Source organism: Medicago sativa, chromosome 3 (assembly GCF_051527215.1).
Source record: "Medicago sativa cultivar Bolivia chromosome 3, Bolivia_mono, whole genome shotgun sequence".
Taxonomy (NCBI): Eukaryota; Viridiplantae; Streptophyta; class Magnoliopsida; order Fabales; family Fabaceae; genus Medicago; species Medicago sativa.
In genome coordinates, this window is record NC_140751.1 from 98,547,200 (window position 1) to 98,565,470 (window position 18,271).

The following is an 18,271-nucleotide window of genomic DNA, read 5'->3' on the forward strand; positions in this document are numbered from 1 at the left end:
CATGCAAATAAATACTTTTAAATCGTGTGCCAATTTGCTAGCAGGTTACAATCAATATTTATCAAGTCCAAGAAGTTACAATCATTTAATTTAAAGGGAATATTTATCATCCAAGTTCAGACTTTGAAGGTGTGTGTACACGCCTTCGTACCTCAACTTGGATGAACAATGGCTGAAAACCTTGAGCAGTGTATAAGAAATCGACGATGCCATTGTTTGCTTGTTGCAATTTGAGCAACAACTACTTGTTTCGCTTCTCTCATATTTGAGAAACACGCTCCCATTATTATAAACCCAAATTTGAAGCTTTATTCAATCTCAATGAAACAGTTATTGAGATCAAGTGAAGCTTTTAACTTGTGATTTATTTATATCAACGGAACATTTCTATTGATTTATAAATCAAATACTTTAGGTTGGTCATGGAAATTTGATGAGCCTATGTAGACCTGTAGCAGGAAATGTTTGTATTTTCTAGTTCTAATGTATAACTTGAAACAAATGAATGAATATCACAATCTTTTCTATCAACTTTTTCACGACGGCTTATTTCTGTCTCTCGGTCTCATTCAGGCCTCTTACGTTTTTGCAAATGAAACGAAATCAAATCAATATATAGAAAGCATGAGCGCTCGCACACAGAGATAGAGAGAAAATGTATCAAATGAGAACTATTTGTTTCAAACGTTGGATAAAATTAAGATATGAGATTAAAAAACTTAAATTAAATAGTCACGTGACTTGTGATATCTTAGCGCCTCTGTCATTTTTCTCTATCAATATGTCTGTATAGTTGCTTCCATTCTTCCAGATTTTCTTCATACTATCATTGATCAGATCCCTCTTTCTCCAACTTCAGATCCATCTATCGTATTCCTCTATCGGATGTGTGTATAGTGTTGCTCCAACCTTTCAAGCAAACAAATAATACAATTACTTCCGTTTTGCCTTGCCTCAAATAAGAGCGGCGAGCATCACCACGTCAAAAACATTGTAAATATATATATATATATATATATATATATATATATATATATATTATTATTATTATTATGTTACCTTATTCAGCATTTTTTTGTCTAAACATAATTAATGAATTGTAGAGCATCATTCTCCGATATAACATTAACACGGCTGACCCTGTTTTTATGTGTCACTCCATATATCTTGTTGGCAACTTTCACTATCTCTGGACGGAATGTTGTCGTGATAAATTGAGTGTTTCCTTCATCTGCCAGGCGCTGGATCATTTCTATGGAAGTCAAGGATCTCCAAAGGAACGACGGTATATATAAGGAAATATAGATGTCACTCAGAATATCACATCCATTGACAAATTTTAATTTTTTTTTCATGCATGTGTTCTAAACAGAAGTACTAAATGCAATAATTAACTCATGTTATGAAGTATTTTGTTGGCAATAGCTGAAGGACAGAACAGAATCGGTTAAGTACGGTTCAAAGCATTTTATATGCACCTTGAATGAAACAAACAAATAAAGTGAATTTCAGATATTCTTATCTTCAGATTCTTTTTTTTTTTTCAAAAAGTAAGTTATATTTTAAGATAAAAGCTGTTAAAAAAAAGTTCTAACAAACAAGCCCTTGTGAAGTGGTAGATGCAGCATGCGGTAAATATAGATGAAGAAAGTGCAAGAACAGACATTGGACATGACAATATAGCATCCAAACTGATAGAATGGATACTTCCAACAGCAGTTCTGTACTCTGTATCTAATGCTGCATCAATCTCGTCGAATAGATAAAAGGGAGCCGGATCACATTTTTGTATGGCAAAGATAAGTGCAAGGGCGACAACAGTTTTTTGACCCCCCGATAACTGCTTCATGCTCATTGTCTTCCCTTGCTTAGTAAAAGAGACCTGAAAGGTATAAACATGTCTACGAATATCAGGTAGGAATGCAAACCTTCGACTTTTTGGAACAATGCCAGAGCAACTGAAGAAGCACACAACCCCAACCAAAATGTGGTAGAAAGAACACACGTGTCGGCTTTACAATCACTAAAGCGTCGAGGAACAAGACACATCTTTGTTGAATGATATCAAATTTTGCTTTTATTTGGCTGTGCTACCAATTGAATGTAATTTCTCTCTAAATGCCAACCAGAACAAAATGACTGAATGCATTTGATTTGCTGAAAAATAAGGGATTGGACAACACAACTCTATTCGTATTATGTTTGATTTAACTACTCTCTCTCTCTCTCTCCTCTCTAATGATGTTTATATTTTTAAAGGGTTTCACCTTATTGCAGTAAATTTCACCTTATTTTTTATTGTGTTGTTTGTTGTCCACCAAATATCGTAGATGACAAAATTGTCCAGTATCTTAAAGGCTTGTTTTGTGTTGTTTTGTCTAGAAAATTTCACCTAATATCTCTAGACATGAATATTAATATATACACACCGTGCCATTTCTGACTAAAAATAAAATTGAAAAATAAAGAAGCAAAAATCAAATATACTTGCCTTCACTTTCACTCCAATGTACTTGTCTACTCTCCCCTTTGGATTTGCTTCCCGATGACCACCCTCATCTTGATCATCCTCATCATCATCATCATGATCACCATCCTGAGGGAAAGGAAACAAAATATAGAAATACCATTTTCATGAGTTACAATAACAAAATTAAACATCAATTTGCATTTGGAGAATCCTCACAAATTTTGTAAATAAAATAGAAATAAAGCAATGTTCAACCACCACATGCAAACAAGAGCAAGAAAACAGTTTGATAGGAAAACATAAAAAAATTAATGAAGCGAAAATATTGTTGTCGAAAATATTAGAAAATTCTTAGTCTTTATTATTAATATTAGTTTTTAGGCTTAATAGCAGTTTTCGCCCCCTAACTTTCACGAAGTTGCGATTTTGGCCCCCTGAGAAAAAAACTACAAAACCGCCCCCTAAGTTTTGCAACTATAGCAGTTTTTGCCCCCCAAGGCAAAAAAAAATAAAAAAAATAATATGTGGCACCTCACTTAGGGTGCCATGTCAGCGTAGACCGAGTCAAAATTGGTCTTGGGGACCAAAAATGCCACAGGTACAAAACTTAGGGGGCGGTTTTGTAGTTTATTTTTCTTAGGGGGCCAAAATCGCAACTTTGGGAAAGTTAGGGGGCTAAAACTGCTACTAAGCCTAGTTTTTATTTTATGTTTATATCACTCATTAATTTGGGAGTTTATGTATTGCTTCTATAAAAGGAATATTAGCTTCTCAACAAAAGTGCATTCTTGATCTCTTGTAGACTGGAATGAGTGGTTGAAGGTCAGATGATACACCTGTGAACTCAAACGAAAATCTTGGGCAAAAAGGAAATATTCTGGTTGATTTTCGGAGATACTAGAGGTTAGCTGGAAAATTAATATACTTGGCACATACTTGTCCCGATGTTGCCTTTCCTGCAAGTGTTGTCAGTCATTTTATGTACTCTCCTTATGAAGAGCATCTTGAGGGGCTGTCTACAAAATTTTGAGATAGTTAAAGGATACCCCGGAAAAGGGTATATTCTTTGAAGAAAAACCAATCATAACAATGTTGCTATTTTTACTAATATAGACTAGACAAGTTCTGTAAAAGATAGGAAGTCTGCTTTAGGTTATTGTACCTACGTGTAGTGAAACTTGATAGGTTGGAGAAGCGAAAAACAAAGTGTTTGCAAAATGTAGCACGAAATCTGAGTTTAGAGCAACGATCCACGGAATTTGTGAAGGCCTGTGGATTTATAGAGTCCTAAAGGAACTAAAGATGATGATAGAATTTCCGTTGAAGTTTTCATGTGATAGCAAGTATAGCCCACAATCTCTTCCAACATGACAAAGCATATTGAAATTGATCGTCACTATATAAGGGAAAAATAGACTTCGAAATTTTATGCTTGTCATTTATGCCTTCAAATCAACAAAAAGCCAACAATTAAGTTAGAGTTTAACAAGACCGGCGTTTGAGCATCTAATAAGAAAGTTGGTCATGATGTATATTCATTTTTAGGCTTAAATGCACTTTCGGTCTTCCTATTTTGACCGTAATTAACCTGAATTCCCTCATTTCTAAAACCAGGTTTTTGGTCCAACTTTTGGGATTTTTTTGGTCGCCCTCTATTTTTTATGATGTGGCACAACTCTGCAACCTCCACCACTCCACTAAGCTCCCCCAACACTTCGTCCCTGATCTTCTACTCTCGAAGAAGCTTTGAGATCCCATGGTTGTTGAGCCTCGGGAGTTTGATTTCGCGAAGGTAGCTTAGTTCAACGTCGAGATCCTCAACTCGGTTGCGTCACATCATCAAAAATAGTGGGGGGGGGGGGGGTATATCACTCCTTAATTTGAGAAGTTGTCATAATGTATTCCTCCTATAAAAAGGAGTGCCCTTCTACTGAAATAATAATTCTCTCTTGCTATAATATTTTCAACACATACCCTAAGTCTGTTGAGCAGGCTGAGAGGGTTCAAGTGTTGCAGGAGTAACATCTGAATGTGCTTTCTCCTATTAAAATGGCCATTCCTGTCACAACTTATGAAGAGTTAGGCCCAGACAAAGGTAAGGCTCATGTTATTAGTGGCTCTAAAAATGTTACTGCTGCAGCCAAGAAAAGTGTCCAAATTCTTAGTAAATATTGGGGGGATGTGGTGGACTCTGACCACACAACAGATGACACTATGGACCATGACAGTGACAATGAAAAGATGAATATGCACCCTGTGGCTTTGAAGTTCTTGGAGGCACAACCAGATGCTCTTCATCAAACTAAGCCCAGCAGGAAGTCAAGAAAGAGTAGCAGCTCTGCAAGAGGCAAAGACTCTGATGGCACCACTAGTAGTGAGCACATCCAAACTCGTTCCAAAAAGGGTGTAATAAAAAGCAATCCCAAATATGTTTCTTAACAGGTGCTAGTAGCTAGTTGTTTGGCAGCTTATTCTAGCTAGTTGATTGCTTCTTTGCGTATATGTTGTTCGAGTTAGGTTTTGTTTTAGTTGAGTCTGGTCATAACCGGCCTGCTTATATGTTGTAATAAGGTTCAGGCCTTCTCCTGTTTTGCAATTTAATTTTTCTAGCTTTGATCAAAAAAAAAAAAAAAAAAAACACATATGCAATATGAAACACGGATAACAAGCTATAAAGCGTCATCTTTTCCTATCCAATGCAATCAATAGAATTGATGGGAGAATCTAAGACATTATTTAATAGCCACAAACCTTCTTCTTCCTTATCATAACAAGATCAGCATCACCCCCCTTTACACGCTCAGAGAATACTTTTCGAAAATGGCTAGCAACACCTTTGAAAGTTCGTTCTATTGATTCATCTTTCTGATGATCTAGCGATGATATTAGCTCTCTTATATCCTGCAATTATTTAATAGAAAAAAGTCAAACAATTTAGCAATGTTGCATACAATACAATCACAAATTCAAAAGTTGGCATTGAGTCAGTCCTACACTCAAACCCAATCTTAATACCAAAAATCACATTAATACTACATTACAGGACATGAAACATCAGAAAATGTAAACTCAATAAGAAAAATAACACAAAAATATGTTATTCCAGATGCAGGTAAGTGTTCAACAATACCGACTTCATGGACACAGATGCGACAACTTTCACAGCCAAGATCAATTGTTTGAAAAGCGATATTAAAGTACAGAACCAGCAAACAGGTCAGGCAAATTTGGCCACCAAAGACTTATGTATCTTCGTAACAAGTATAAAGAACTTCCTTAACTGAAATGACAGTATACCTTCTCTCCAACAACAAGTTCAGCTTGTCTTTTCTGAAGTTCTTCTCGCTGTTCTGTAAAATTTATGTACTGATCGAGCGCTTTCTTGTTAACATGACTAAACTGTTGCAATTTATCTTTGCACTTGTGCAGCCTTTTTTTCAAATCTTTAATACTCCTCTGTTTGTACCTATCATGGCCGATGATAAAAGGAAAAGAGTCAACTAAGTACAGAGAAAACAGTTAAGTGACACTGGAGTCAAAAGGAATATGCTTTTCAGGAAAATGTGGCTTTGAAGAGAAGTTAGGAGTATTTGTAAGAGCACAAGGCTTTCTTAGGAAGCACATGCTATCAACTTTGAAGTGAGAATGAAATGTGGCTTTAGAGCTTTATAATTTAACTATCATTTCTTTTCTTTTCAGAATATCATCCTCTTTTATCATATCCCTCTTAAAAAATAAATCTTCTACACACAAAAGTAAGAAAAGTATAAATATGCTGCAAGGCAAGCAATTCCTCTAATTCTTTAGCTTCTTCCTGATGTTTTCTCTCATACTCCTCCTCCAAAGTCTGCAGATATATAACTTCGTCACTATGGACAAACAACACATAACAATCAATCAATTTAAAAGAGAAATACCTTCAATTTATTCATTTCGTCTTTGATCTCTGCAATTTTGTTGGTTCGATTAATTATACGGTCAGAAATACCTGAGGAAGAAAACTTGGTCAAACAAGGAACAACAATTTGAGCTTAGATGTATAGATAAAAGACAACATTGGCTGAAGTACTCACTTTTAAGCTTAGCTGATGCATCATTAACCAATATTTTAGCATCACTAAGTTCCTGCCTCTTCAATACAGCATCAACAACCATAGAGTCGGCATCAACAGATGATATCACAGCCTCCAGGTCTTGTTTTCTTCTCTTGAGATTAGTCCTTAGATTAGTCTCCAGCTCCGTTTTTAGTGCTTCACTCTGCAAAATTTGAAGTTAAAATTGAAACGATAGCACTTTTCATATTATGAACATCAATACAGTTCACTCAATAACCTCAATGCGATCATTCTTGCAAGAAACAAGCTTCTCTTTAAAGTCTTTGATTTCAGGGTTCAATTCTGACATAAGTTTTTTTTCTTCTGGCGTTAAATGATCAATGAGGTCTGTGCCCATCTCATCTCTTTTCCTATCAATGCTAGCCTTAAGCTGTTCAATATGATTCTGGACATCAACAAGTGATTTATCCTACAAGCAATTAAGGAAAAGATAAAAAGCAATTAGCAGTGACCAGTCTCACAAGTAACTCAATAGAAAGGAAGCTCATGAGTGATTATTGGGTATAATCTGAGAAACTCAATGACACCTTCTTTGCAAGTGCTTTTGAAAATGATTGCTTATCTTTGTTAAAATTAGCAATGTCCTGCTTAAGGTCTTCTATCTGTGATTTGTTATGAGCACATTGACCATCGACCTTTTGCTTCTCAGTAACAAGTTCATTAATCTTTTGGTCTATCTGTGAGACCAGCTCAGTGAAAACAAAACCATAGGGAAAATGGCTTTACGACAAGGAATAGCATAGGCATTAGAGAATGAATCAAGAAACTAATGAATATGTGGTTTTTCATGTTATCTTGTCAAAAACAAATCAAGCACTTCTTAAAAAAATTAGTACAAGAAAAAACAATGGATAATGTAAAAGGAAAATCAATCATCATCAATGAATGAACTAAGTGTAGAAAACCATATAGAGTCGACAACAAACACCAAATATGTGCGAAGGCTTATTAAACCAAGGAAGTGCAGTAACAAGCAAGTTCTGCCCAACTTTACATGTGATAAAATCACAGGTAGAACTCTTGTTTCCTTCACTCGCAAGTAAGCAATATTACCATCCTTGATTACCAAATATCACAGGTAGAACTCTTGTTTCCTTCACTCTTAGAGCTGTTCTTTTCAAACTTGCGATGGTAATCAAGGTCATCCGGATTTACTTTGTTTTCTCAGTTTCCCCCTATATGTCTTTCATATATAGTACTGTTTATTAACTAACATTAAAGGATATCTTGTATCTTAAGTTTAACTTGCTCCAATTCTCCCTCTTTAATGTGAATACTATCAGTACTCTTGTTAACGATATTCATAAACTTCAATATTGATTGCCTGTGATCAAAAAATCCTCCGGTCATAGTACCATTATTGCTTACTTGATCACCTGTAAAGAGATAGACTACAATTTGTCAAAACAAAACAATTGATCATCCACACTATGTAGACACATGCACAGAGCTAGGAGAACCTTCCGGTGTTATGCAGTTCAAACCATTTGTGCGAGCTACCTTTGAAGCCACATCCAGATCCTTGCAGATAACTGTTCCAGCAAATACCTAATAGAAATAATATCATAATTGATGTTAAGGAACATAATGCAACTGCATGACTAAGAGGATGACATCACTGATTAGACAAAGTAATATTCAGGTTTGAAGTGCTCCCTTGGAAGGATATTCCCTTGAAAACCTGAATACCCCTTTAGGTATAGAGTGCTACTATGCTTCAAACTTAGACACTCTAATTAATAATGGCTTAGATATGTTTCTAATCCCCCAAAATATACTAAGTAATGCTTTTAGTCCCCCAAAATAGTGTCTTGTATCTGTTTTATTTCTAATTGCTAAGAATTTTTTTTTTTAAATATGCATAATCTATAATAAGATCGTTATTTTCTCTGCGGCCATACCCACTTTTGGACTATTGAGAAAAATCTATATCCCACACTGAAAAGAGATAAGGCCTAAAAGAATTTATAAAAAGTGGCACCCCACACCTTATAAACCAGTTTTGTAAGGATAAGTTAGGTCAAGTACAAAAACCTAAGATAATATCAGAGTTTACCTGTTCAGACCAGCCACCAAATAATCCACGCACCAATCTAATAGTGTTTGGGCATGAGAAGGTGTATTAGAAAAAACTCAAATCCTACACTAGAAAGAGATAAGACATGAAACAAGTTTATAAATAGAGGCACCCTTTACATTACAAGTTGGTTTTGTGAGAATGACATGGACCCAATATAAAAACCTAAGATGGACAAACCAGCAGCTTACGAGAAAGAGAATTTATATTCGTGTTTTAAAATAATTAAATGAAACTTACAAAACTACCCCTTATTTTAAGCTGGTTTAGATTAGTAAAAAAAATGTTTTCTTGTCCAAAACATATACCTTCTAATTTTGAAGTCGGTGTAAATTTATTTAAACAATATATGCATTTCACTAAAAGAATAGAGTTCCCAAACAATCAAGAGGAAGAAAATCAGCAACTATCATGAATTCTTAGGATCCCACAAAATACTTGGGATTCAATTAAATAATTCTATTAATACCAACAATCTAAATAACAAAAGGAGCCTAAAGGGTACTTATAATCCAAGGATGATAAGCACCCAAGCTCCTGGGAAACCTTCCCTTAAAAATCAGTTGTCAGAGGGAAAGAACCAAACTAAACTACCCTCTAGCATCCCATACTACACGATGCGCCAATTTTAATATGCTATGATGAAACCAGATAAACCATTTTAGAATTAAGCTAATTTTAACATATCACCCGAAGATACCATGCCATATACCCCATATGCAAGTAAGAAACAGCACTTGAGTAGAAACTAACCTTTCTGAATGCTGGAGTATAGTCATCTTTAAAATTCAATTTATGTATAAGAGGCGTGACATCGGATCTCTGTGGATAAGTGACGTTGGGAGCACGTACTCTGTTAAGTGGAATAAATGTAACACGTCCACCATTTTCTTGATTAAGATGTTTAATTATCTCGGTTGACTTGTCATCATTTTCAACAACCACATGAAATAAGCTGTTAAAATCAATTTGTTAAATTAAGAAATCAAGCCAAATATGAAAAATTATAAAAACCAATAGAAGATTCAGCTAAGAACAAATTTTAAAGTTGATTAAAAGAAAACTACATGCTATGGATGTGCCGAATCTACCCCATTCCCATATCCAAAACAAAATACACTCTACGAATGTGACACATTTATTCAAAAAATTACAAGGCATACCTGATTCCTGCAGTCATTTCAACTGCGGCGAAAAACTTTTCATCACAGTTCAGCAACTCAATAACTGGACCATGAACACCAGAAATGTTGTGACTTTTGCAGATCTTCCGAACTGAATTCAACCCTCTTCTAATTCCCTGCACATAATCGAAAGATACTTATATAAACACCTAATGGAATGGAAAAGTTGAGAGTATTCCTAAATTAGTAGAATGACATTAATTTATATCTATGATCAAGTGTTGTGTTATTTCGGACACGGTATCTACAAATCATTAAAACTATATACAATAAACAAGCATAGAGTACCCCACATGTAGTGAGAGGTGTAATGCTTAGGAAATACCACAAGGGATCTAACATTTTATGCAATGGAAATACAACGTTAAAAGAAGTTTTTAAGATAGTTTACTCACACCAGGAATTGCACGATGAAGATTCTTTTCAGCCTTTTCAAGTTCTACTTTCCCTTTATCAATTATAGCCGTAAGTTCATTCTCTTGAGTCCATAAGGACCTATAATATAACAATACAAAACTATAAGAAATATCTCATTTACTATGAAAGTTAAGAAATATCTAACTTTCTTCAATTTAATGACTTTTTTTCATCCAGAAAAAAAAAACATCTATACACATAAAAAAAAAAAAAATAGACAAGATATACGAACTTCCTCTCGTCTTGAAGCTCATCTCTCTTTACTTTATAATCATTAGAGCCTTTACGTAACATGGCAGTCTGAGATTCCAAAGTAGTAATATTTGTTCTACGGCTCTTGATATTCTCATCACGGCCATGGATTTCATTATTAAGCCGTGCAATTTCTTCCATCAGATTTTTCTCCTGTTGCCAAAAACAAGAATAAAAAGAAAAAAAAAAATCTGTAACAGTACAAGACAACATAGTAAGGGGTAACGATCAGTGTTACAAAACACGGATAGTAGAGCATAACGGCCAACCCCAAAAATGCTATAAAATGATAGTGGAAAGCGGCATGGCCATTATCTTGACACTTTTAAACAATTTATATCATTTATACAATCTAATTATATAAATAAAAACTTAATAACTAGATGCGATGGTGGCACTATTTTGGTGTTTCAAAATTGCATAATTCCAATAATATCCCAACAAAAAGTCTTAATGCTTAAATCTTAAAGGGATTTTTTGGAATTTTTTATCTTATTCTGAGGTGTGAAGCTATCTCAGAATATAGCACAGGGGCCGCTCTGCTATGGCGCTATAGCACAGTATTGACTACAACTAAGTTAAAGGGGAGCATGGAACTACTCTTACTCATACACTGCCGATTGGAAAACATGCAGGGTTTTACTTAGAAATGTTGAGTGAGGAAAATGCCTCTTTTTTATACCCAAAACGGCGCTAGTTTTAGTTAAGTGCCAATGAAATTTATTTAATGTTCACATCAGGGATTAATACTCCAAGTTCCACTACCTTCATAAAATACTCGGTCAGCACAATTTAATATGTCAATCTTAACAATATAAATATCACATGGCTCATCAGCTAATAAGAATTATGAATATAATATAAGATTTAGGAAGTGGGAAAAAAATGAAAAATCTATGTACATAACCCAATTCTTAATAACTAATCTACATAAAAACTCCCATTAAGAAGTTAGAGATTACTTTTATATAATATGCTTCTAATCTTAGTAACAAATTTCAAGTGTCTGACAGAGTGCTGAAAAGCCTGCTATAAGAAATTGGTAGCAGTTTAGGAGGGCAGAACTTGATAATCAGAGGCAAAAGTTAGCTGGCGTCTTATTTTTGTTTCTTAAACAATAATAAACATAAAGCTTTATGAAAAAACTTAATTGGATTTCATTGAAGCATATATTCCCCAGACCCCTTAGTGGGATAAAGTCTGGTTGTTGTTGTTGTTGTATATATTCCCCGAGAATAATAAGAAGGGTGTAATTAATGTGTATTATGTATGAATACATTCAATGTTGAAGTTTCATATTCCAATGCAAATTGCAATAAATGTATCCAGATATTTGTTAAGAGTCTTATATTTAGGAGGAGCAAATGTTCATAAGGGGTCTTATAATTAAGGATAGAGGGAGTAATAGAAATCCATTATGCAGAATGATGTGTATATAATGGATCTCAAAGATGCGATTTCTGTTTATTGAGCTAAAATTTATAGAAAACGAATTAACAGCCCGATGAATAGCTGATAACTTCTTGTGGAAAAGAAAAAACAGTATTTTGTCCACAATTCAGAATAACTTATGCCATTAAATGAACACTTGCCTGCATTGTGATTGAAGAGAGCACCCGTTCAAGATCATCAATCTCCTTTTGAAGCCACTTATCACGCGCAGCTTTACTCGAAAATTGTGTTGCACGCCCTTGCTTTTGATAAAGTATACTGAGTTTTTTCTCACGCTCCATGATTCTAACAATTCATAATTTTGTAAGAAATAAGATTTGAATAAAAACTGTACAAATATGTGAAAGATAAATTATATTTCTCTATCATGTAACCAAACTACTTTAATGTTTATTTTTAAATGAGACACACACACACACACACACACACACACACACAGAGCAACAAAGAAAACGGGATGTCAAAATGTATGCACCGGGCGAGTTAAATACATTATACTTTATTGAAGTATATCAGTAGACAAGTACAACTACAACATACCGCTTGGTAATGTCTTTTTCTTTCTGAACTTGACCATCATATAAAGGAATGATTTTGTCTAGTTCATCCATTGAGACTTGAATTTCATTCTCAAGCATCTCCAGTTGTTTTGTGGCATCTTCCTGAAACCATTTAGGTAAAATATAAATCATGAACAGAACTACCCCATTCAAAAGAACTCATAACATGATATCTTCAGAATAATACTTTGGCATGGATATTTCCAGAGATCTTCTCTTGTAAGTCTTTAACATCAAGCTCAAGCTCAGTGTGCTTCTTTAATGCTTTTGTTTGAAGATTTTCAATAACTTCTTTTTCTTTGATAAAGTTTTGATGTTCCTTTGTTACATCTTTCAAACTATTCTCCAAATCTTTGGATTTCTCACGTGCATCAAGAAATTCGTCATGCGACTTTGCTGATATTTTGGAAACCTTGGTCCGATACTCTTCTATCTAAAACAAGGAGTCAAGAATATACCTTTATGCATCAGAAATGTAATATAGTAAAACCAGAATTAAAAATATCTAGAAAACTAGAAAAAAAATAAACTTGACATGTTAATTTTTAATTGATCTATAAAGATCAACAACAAAAATTAAGTGTGCAATTATAAACTGCAAATAATTGCATTGAATACTGGAGAGGATTCTACCCAAGTTCATAGTAGGGATAAAAGGCGTCAAGGATGTTAGGCAGATTGGTAATGGACGGGGATGAAACTGAGATGAGACATTTGCAGGAGAGAAAGGGAGGAGTGAAAGACTAGCCAATTGCCAGAAGACTAAGAAGTGGAAGATTTGGGTATGAATGAGGTGGAAGACTTCCCCTAAAACTTGCTCTGAGAAACAGATGTTATTATTAATCTGGTCTCTCTCTCAAACATTACAAATTTAGAGATGTAAGCTAAGTTGGAAGGTCATTAATTTGCTACTACTATAATGAAAGTGAATTTTACTCTCTACATGATCTAGCTCATGTGTTGTCAAAATACCGGCCACTGTGAATTGCAGCGGCGAATTTTTTGACATCCACTATGGAAAATTAGTGAAGGACAGTCACACCATGGCGCTTTTATAGCAGAGAAGGCATCTTAAAGTGCCAGATTTTTGGCATAAATGAGGTCTTCATAAGAACTTATTATAACCATTTTCGTATTATCAAAGCATTGGTTTTGAATCATGCATCAAGAATTAACAAAATCAACATATCATCACAAAAATGGATGTCATTCAAATAATTACAAATGTAGAAACATTTTAATGTAAATAACCTTTGCAAGGTTTTGCTTAGCATCTTGAACTGCTTTGTCCAATATGGCATATTCCAATGACTTTCTTTGCTTGTCAAGATTATGATATTTTCCAAGCTCCTCTTTCTCCTCATCTAGTTCCTTCAACCTCTCATCTAAATTCTGTACAACTTGGTCAATCTGTTTTCTTTTGTTATCTGCCTCACAGTAAAATACATGACAATAGCAACATCTATAACAAGAAATGAACATAAAAAATGAGAAATCTTAAAATTAAAAAGTAGGAAAGACTTGCCTGTATCCTGAATTATTTTGAAACTTTCACGACGCCTCTCCTCATAAGTTCTAGTACCGCCTATTTCCTTCAGTAAATCCAATCGTTCGGAGTTTTTCATCAAGGTTAGGGCTGCTATCTAGAGAAAGAGCAAGAAATGAGCAAGTTTAGTAATTACTTCAAAGTTTATCAACAACATAAAATTTTTAAAATCCAAATCATAGCACCATCAGCATGCACCAATACCTTTCCTTGTTGTACCACATAATATGGATTTGAGCGAGAGAACCCAGCACTTTCCAGTAAACTCATCACTTCAGTTTTCCTGCAAATTATTTATCATCTTTCTTTAAGACATACCTAAATAAAATACTCAAATAACTAGAGAGCATAGGATAAAATGTCAATTTTATCTTAAAATGAATGTATCCTACATTCTCTATGTCTTAATCTATTATACTCACGTTATGTGTTTTCCATCTAGAAAATATTCATCCTTTTTCAAACTAATTGTCCGGCGTAAGTGCACTTCCTCCTTGTCAACCTATTCACCCACAAAAATAGATACCAACATAATGTACATGTGCAAATTTCGCAAATAAGTGGTTATCAAAGATAAATCACTTAAATAATAAAGAAAGGAAAAAGAAAGTTATTCAGGTGTGTTGTTATTTTGTAAAGTTGCAGTGGAAAATATTAAAGGCAGTTGCTAGAACAAGTGGAAGAAGAGTAATACTTCAATCAATTCCAAAGTACAAATACATAATAGAACAATAACGGCCCACTCAGATCATGTTCCTATAAGTTTGGTCACAGTAGAATACTAGAAACAAACTGCTGACTGAAAACTAGGAAAAAACAAACTGAAATAGAAACTAGGCAACATATTTTAAATAGGGAAATGTTGTTCATCGCGAAAGATTGTATCCCAAAGCATCACGACAGTAACATGACCTATTTATAAGTAAATTAATTCTACAACACTAACTCCCCATGTATGGTTAGTGGGGGCTTTTAAATAGTTGCTCTCTGTTCGGGATAAATAAATTCGCTGGATATTTCTTTGCTATATATAGCATTGTCCTTTTAAATATTCAAAACAGAATGAGAAATAAAAGGAAAACTAAACTCTGCAAACGTGGCAACAGTTCTTAACACAGTAGCTAACAGGGTGCAATGTAAAAAGAGGTACATCGCCATGCATCGACCGAATTTTTTTGCAGACAACATATATAAAAAGGATATTCAATATCCAATAAGTTTTGAACAAATGACATTGCATCTGAAAGTGTATCAAATAAAAATTTTGGCCAACTCAGAGAACTATATCATTAATCAAATTACTTCTAAACTTGAGGAAGATAGTAGGCAGTAGGTACAATAAAAACCCCTGAGAACAATGCCCTTAAATTCTAGTCAAAACAAAGGAAGAATTCCCAATAAATTCCCTATTCCGGTTATTGATGAGCTTTCAGTTGAGTTGTGGGATGTCGTTCTCTTTTCTAAATTAGACTTGAAGTCGAGGTATCAAATTCAGTTGAAGTAGAGTGACATTCATAAAATTTTAGGACACAAAAATGCCCGATCTACTTTTCAGGCACTCGTGGATGAGATTTTCAAACCTTATTTAAGGAAATTTGTGTTTGTTTATATAGTAATTTTTTAAATCTAATTCACAAGTGCTTGGAAATTTCATCTGTTAAAGACCCACTTGTGGAGGACACGATAATATGAAACTACAAGCTAACAAGAAAGGATGGCCATGAAGTATGAGGTGAGGGAGCTCAACCATATCGGTTTAGGTCCTTAGCTAGCAGACCCAGTGAGAAATAAGCCCTAGATTTAATGGACCTTTTGAAATAGAAAAGAAGATAGGAAGGAAAGCTTATAGGTTGGTTTAAGTTACCGGTATACGATTAGTAGCAAAGGAACTTAGAGAGGTGGAAAATCATCTTCCTTTTCTATTAATAGAAATGATATGAAATTGTTGTTTTCAAAATATTACCGGTATACGATTGTCTGAATTATCAAACACGATCTCCACAAACGCAGATAAAACCTGGTGTCCAGCCCCTTCCTGTAAAGAGAAAAATTCATTTAAGATTTATCAAATTCTACTATTATTGATTAGTTCTGGATATGAACTGTGTCATACATGGAGGAGTGCATGCTTATCCTCACTGCCTAGCTTCTGAAAGAGATCACTCAGCACAAAACGAATGGCTGGAAACAAAAGAAAACGGGAAAACGTGTCAAATTCAAGGCGAGCAATTTAGTTCAGCTACTTCACAAAGAGTAAAAGCTGATCAAATAATAAGTACAGTGGCACAGGAAATGGCAATTTTCTTACCATAGAAAAAATTAGTTTTACCAGATCCATTAGCACCAACTGCAAAAAAGAAAAGAATGAGCAAATAAATACTATTGATGTTACTAAGAAATACAATCATGGCGCACTAATTTGACCTAAACGAAAGATGCAAAATGACTTTATGAAACAACTTCAGATTAAATTAGATTGAATAAACAAAAGGAAGAATCTTCAGAGCATAAAGAGGTAATGAAAATGAAGAGAATGTAGTGAACAAAGAATGTACTTCCCAGATAGGATCATTTTCGCTAAATCCCCTCCCACAAATAGTTTAACAAGTAAATCTGCTTTTATTTAAACCTACTCTCAAACTCATCTTCCAAATAGGATTCCTTTTAGTGGCCGTTAGAAAATGGAATAAAAGGTTGTTCTAAAGTGAAGTCTTTCATTTCACATTGTATCAACCTGCCATCATGGCATGTCATGAATGAAATGCCTACAACGTTCTATTAAAGAATTATGCTAAATCAATAGATGGAATCATCTAAAAGCTTTTCAATAAAATTATTACCAACACAATTAACTTTAGGACTGAAATCCTCCGTGTCAAATTTCTCTCTTGAAACCTTCGATCACAACCTTAAAAATACAGAAAAATAATTTAACCAAATGTTAGTTATATTACAGGAGAAGTAAATGCAAATTAAAAATTAAATTAAATAAATAAATGTATCAAAGAACAGTTACCTTCTTAATGTACATGTTGAAACTATCATTAACTCAACCTACAAGAGTAAATAAATAAACTTCCAAAATATGTAGTTCCAAAAAAAAAACTTCCAAAAGCATGATGATATAAGAAACACAAACCAAAATGCAACACCTTCTCAAATAACAACAGCGGTGTGTATGTGAAGACAGAAATAAATTCCTTCATGATATACGTATATAGCATTACGGCTATGAACAACTATGAAGCACCAACACCTCTGATTAAAGATTGTCCGACACCGGCACATGTGATTACGTTCCATTAGTTCATCTATTTAAAATGATCGCCGCCTCGCCGGTGTCATGTTGGTATCAGTTTCATATCCGGTGTCTATGTTTGTGTCGGTGCTTCATAGATGAATAATCATGCTCAAAACCATGAAAAAATAAGTTCATTGAAAGTGAGAAGAAAACATTACAGATGATTACGAGAGAAAAGCATAAAGAATTTAAAGCGATGAGCGGAGTTGACCTAAGAGTAGGGTTGGATAGAGAGAGAGAGAGAGAGAGAGAGAGAGAGAGAGAGAGAGAGAGAGAGAGTTCAGTAGCAATTTTGTATAAGCCGTGCGGCACAGACAACGTTATTCGAGGGAATGGGTATATATACGCGCCAGGGTAAGGTTTTTAACAAAAAAACAAAATTCTGGTCCACGCTCAACCGCCAAAAAAATGCCGAAATTATTAGGTTGGATGTTGTGATTGGGATTCAAACCCCGACTTCTTCACTTGTGTGTGTGATTATGAATCTATTCTCTAATTATGAAACTTAATGTCTACCAAAATTACAATCTTACCCCTTCTTAATTTTTTGACATGTCATCAAAATTATATCTTTTTGTGTCTTTTGTTTCAACCTCCCTCTATTTTTTCTCTTTTATAAACAAACTAAAACAAACTCTCACTCGATAAAACACACTAACTTAATCTTTTTTATTAAAGTTGATGTAGTTTTGTAACAAAAAATCCATTTTTTTATAGTTGTATCCAAACAAATTAAATTATTTAAAACATGTGATTTTAATTACAATAACCAAACAAAATAAATCGTGATTTGTTATATAAATTCTCTTAAATAATAGATATCAAAATCACTTTTATTTTCATTTGTAACAAAACGGGTTCGGAATTGTTCTTTTTAAAGAGGTAATTTTTTTTTTT

General features: G+C 34.1%; 1 protein-coding gene across 1 annotated transcript; it reads right to left on the reverse strand.

Moving 5' to 3' along the window:
* Positions 1 to 593: 593 nt before the first annotated feature.
* Positions 594 to 17,104, reverse strand: LOC146942704 (structural maintenance of chromosomes protein 3-like). Its single transcript, XM_085750054.1, has 29 exons — positions 17,090 to 17,104; positions 16,914 to 16,968; positions 16,382 to 16,420; positions 16,187 to 16,254; positions 16,037 to 16,108; positions 14,496 to 14,575; positions 14,278 to 14,356; positions 14,053 to 14,170; positions 13,779 to 13,954; positions 12,715 to 12,960; positions 12,508 to 12,629; positions 12,108 to 12,252; positions 10,496 to 10,668; positions 10,242 to 10,341; positions 9,826 to 9,962; positions 9,416 to 9,617; positions 8,046 to 8,133; positions 7,808 to 7,961; positions 7,113 to 7,305; positions 6,803 to 6,994; positions 6,544 to 6,727; positions 6,388 to 6,458; positions 6,218 to 6,317; positions 5,768 to 5,970; positions 5,222 to 5,371; positions 2,492 to 2,596; positions 1,708 to 1,882; positions 1,060 to 1,252; positions 594 to 909 (listed from the first exon to the last, which is right to left on the reverse strand). The coding sequence occupies exons 1-28, from the start codon at positions 17,102 to 17,104 to the stop codon at positions 1,080 to 1,082; spliced, it is 3,615 nt and encodes a 1,204-aa protein (XP_085606180.1). The 3' UTR covers positions 594 to 909; positions 1,060 to 1,079.
* Between the last annotated feature and the right edge of the window lie 1,167 nt (positions 17,105 to 18,271).

Bases quoted from the DNA above. Each gene is read 5' to 3' on its own strand.
- LOC146942704 (XM_085750054.1), bottom strand. The intron at 12,961-13,778 runs GTTATTTACATT...TCCTTGTTTTAG, and splicing joins CTAAGCAAAACCTTGCAAAG to ATAGAAGAGTATCGGACCAA. The intron at 2,597-5,221 runs GTTTGTGGCTAT...CCTTTCCCTCAG, and splicing joins TTATGATAAGGAAGAAGAAG to GATGGTGATCATGATGATGA.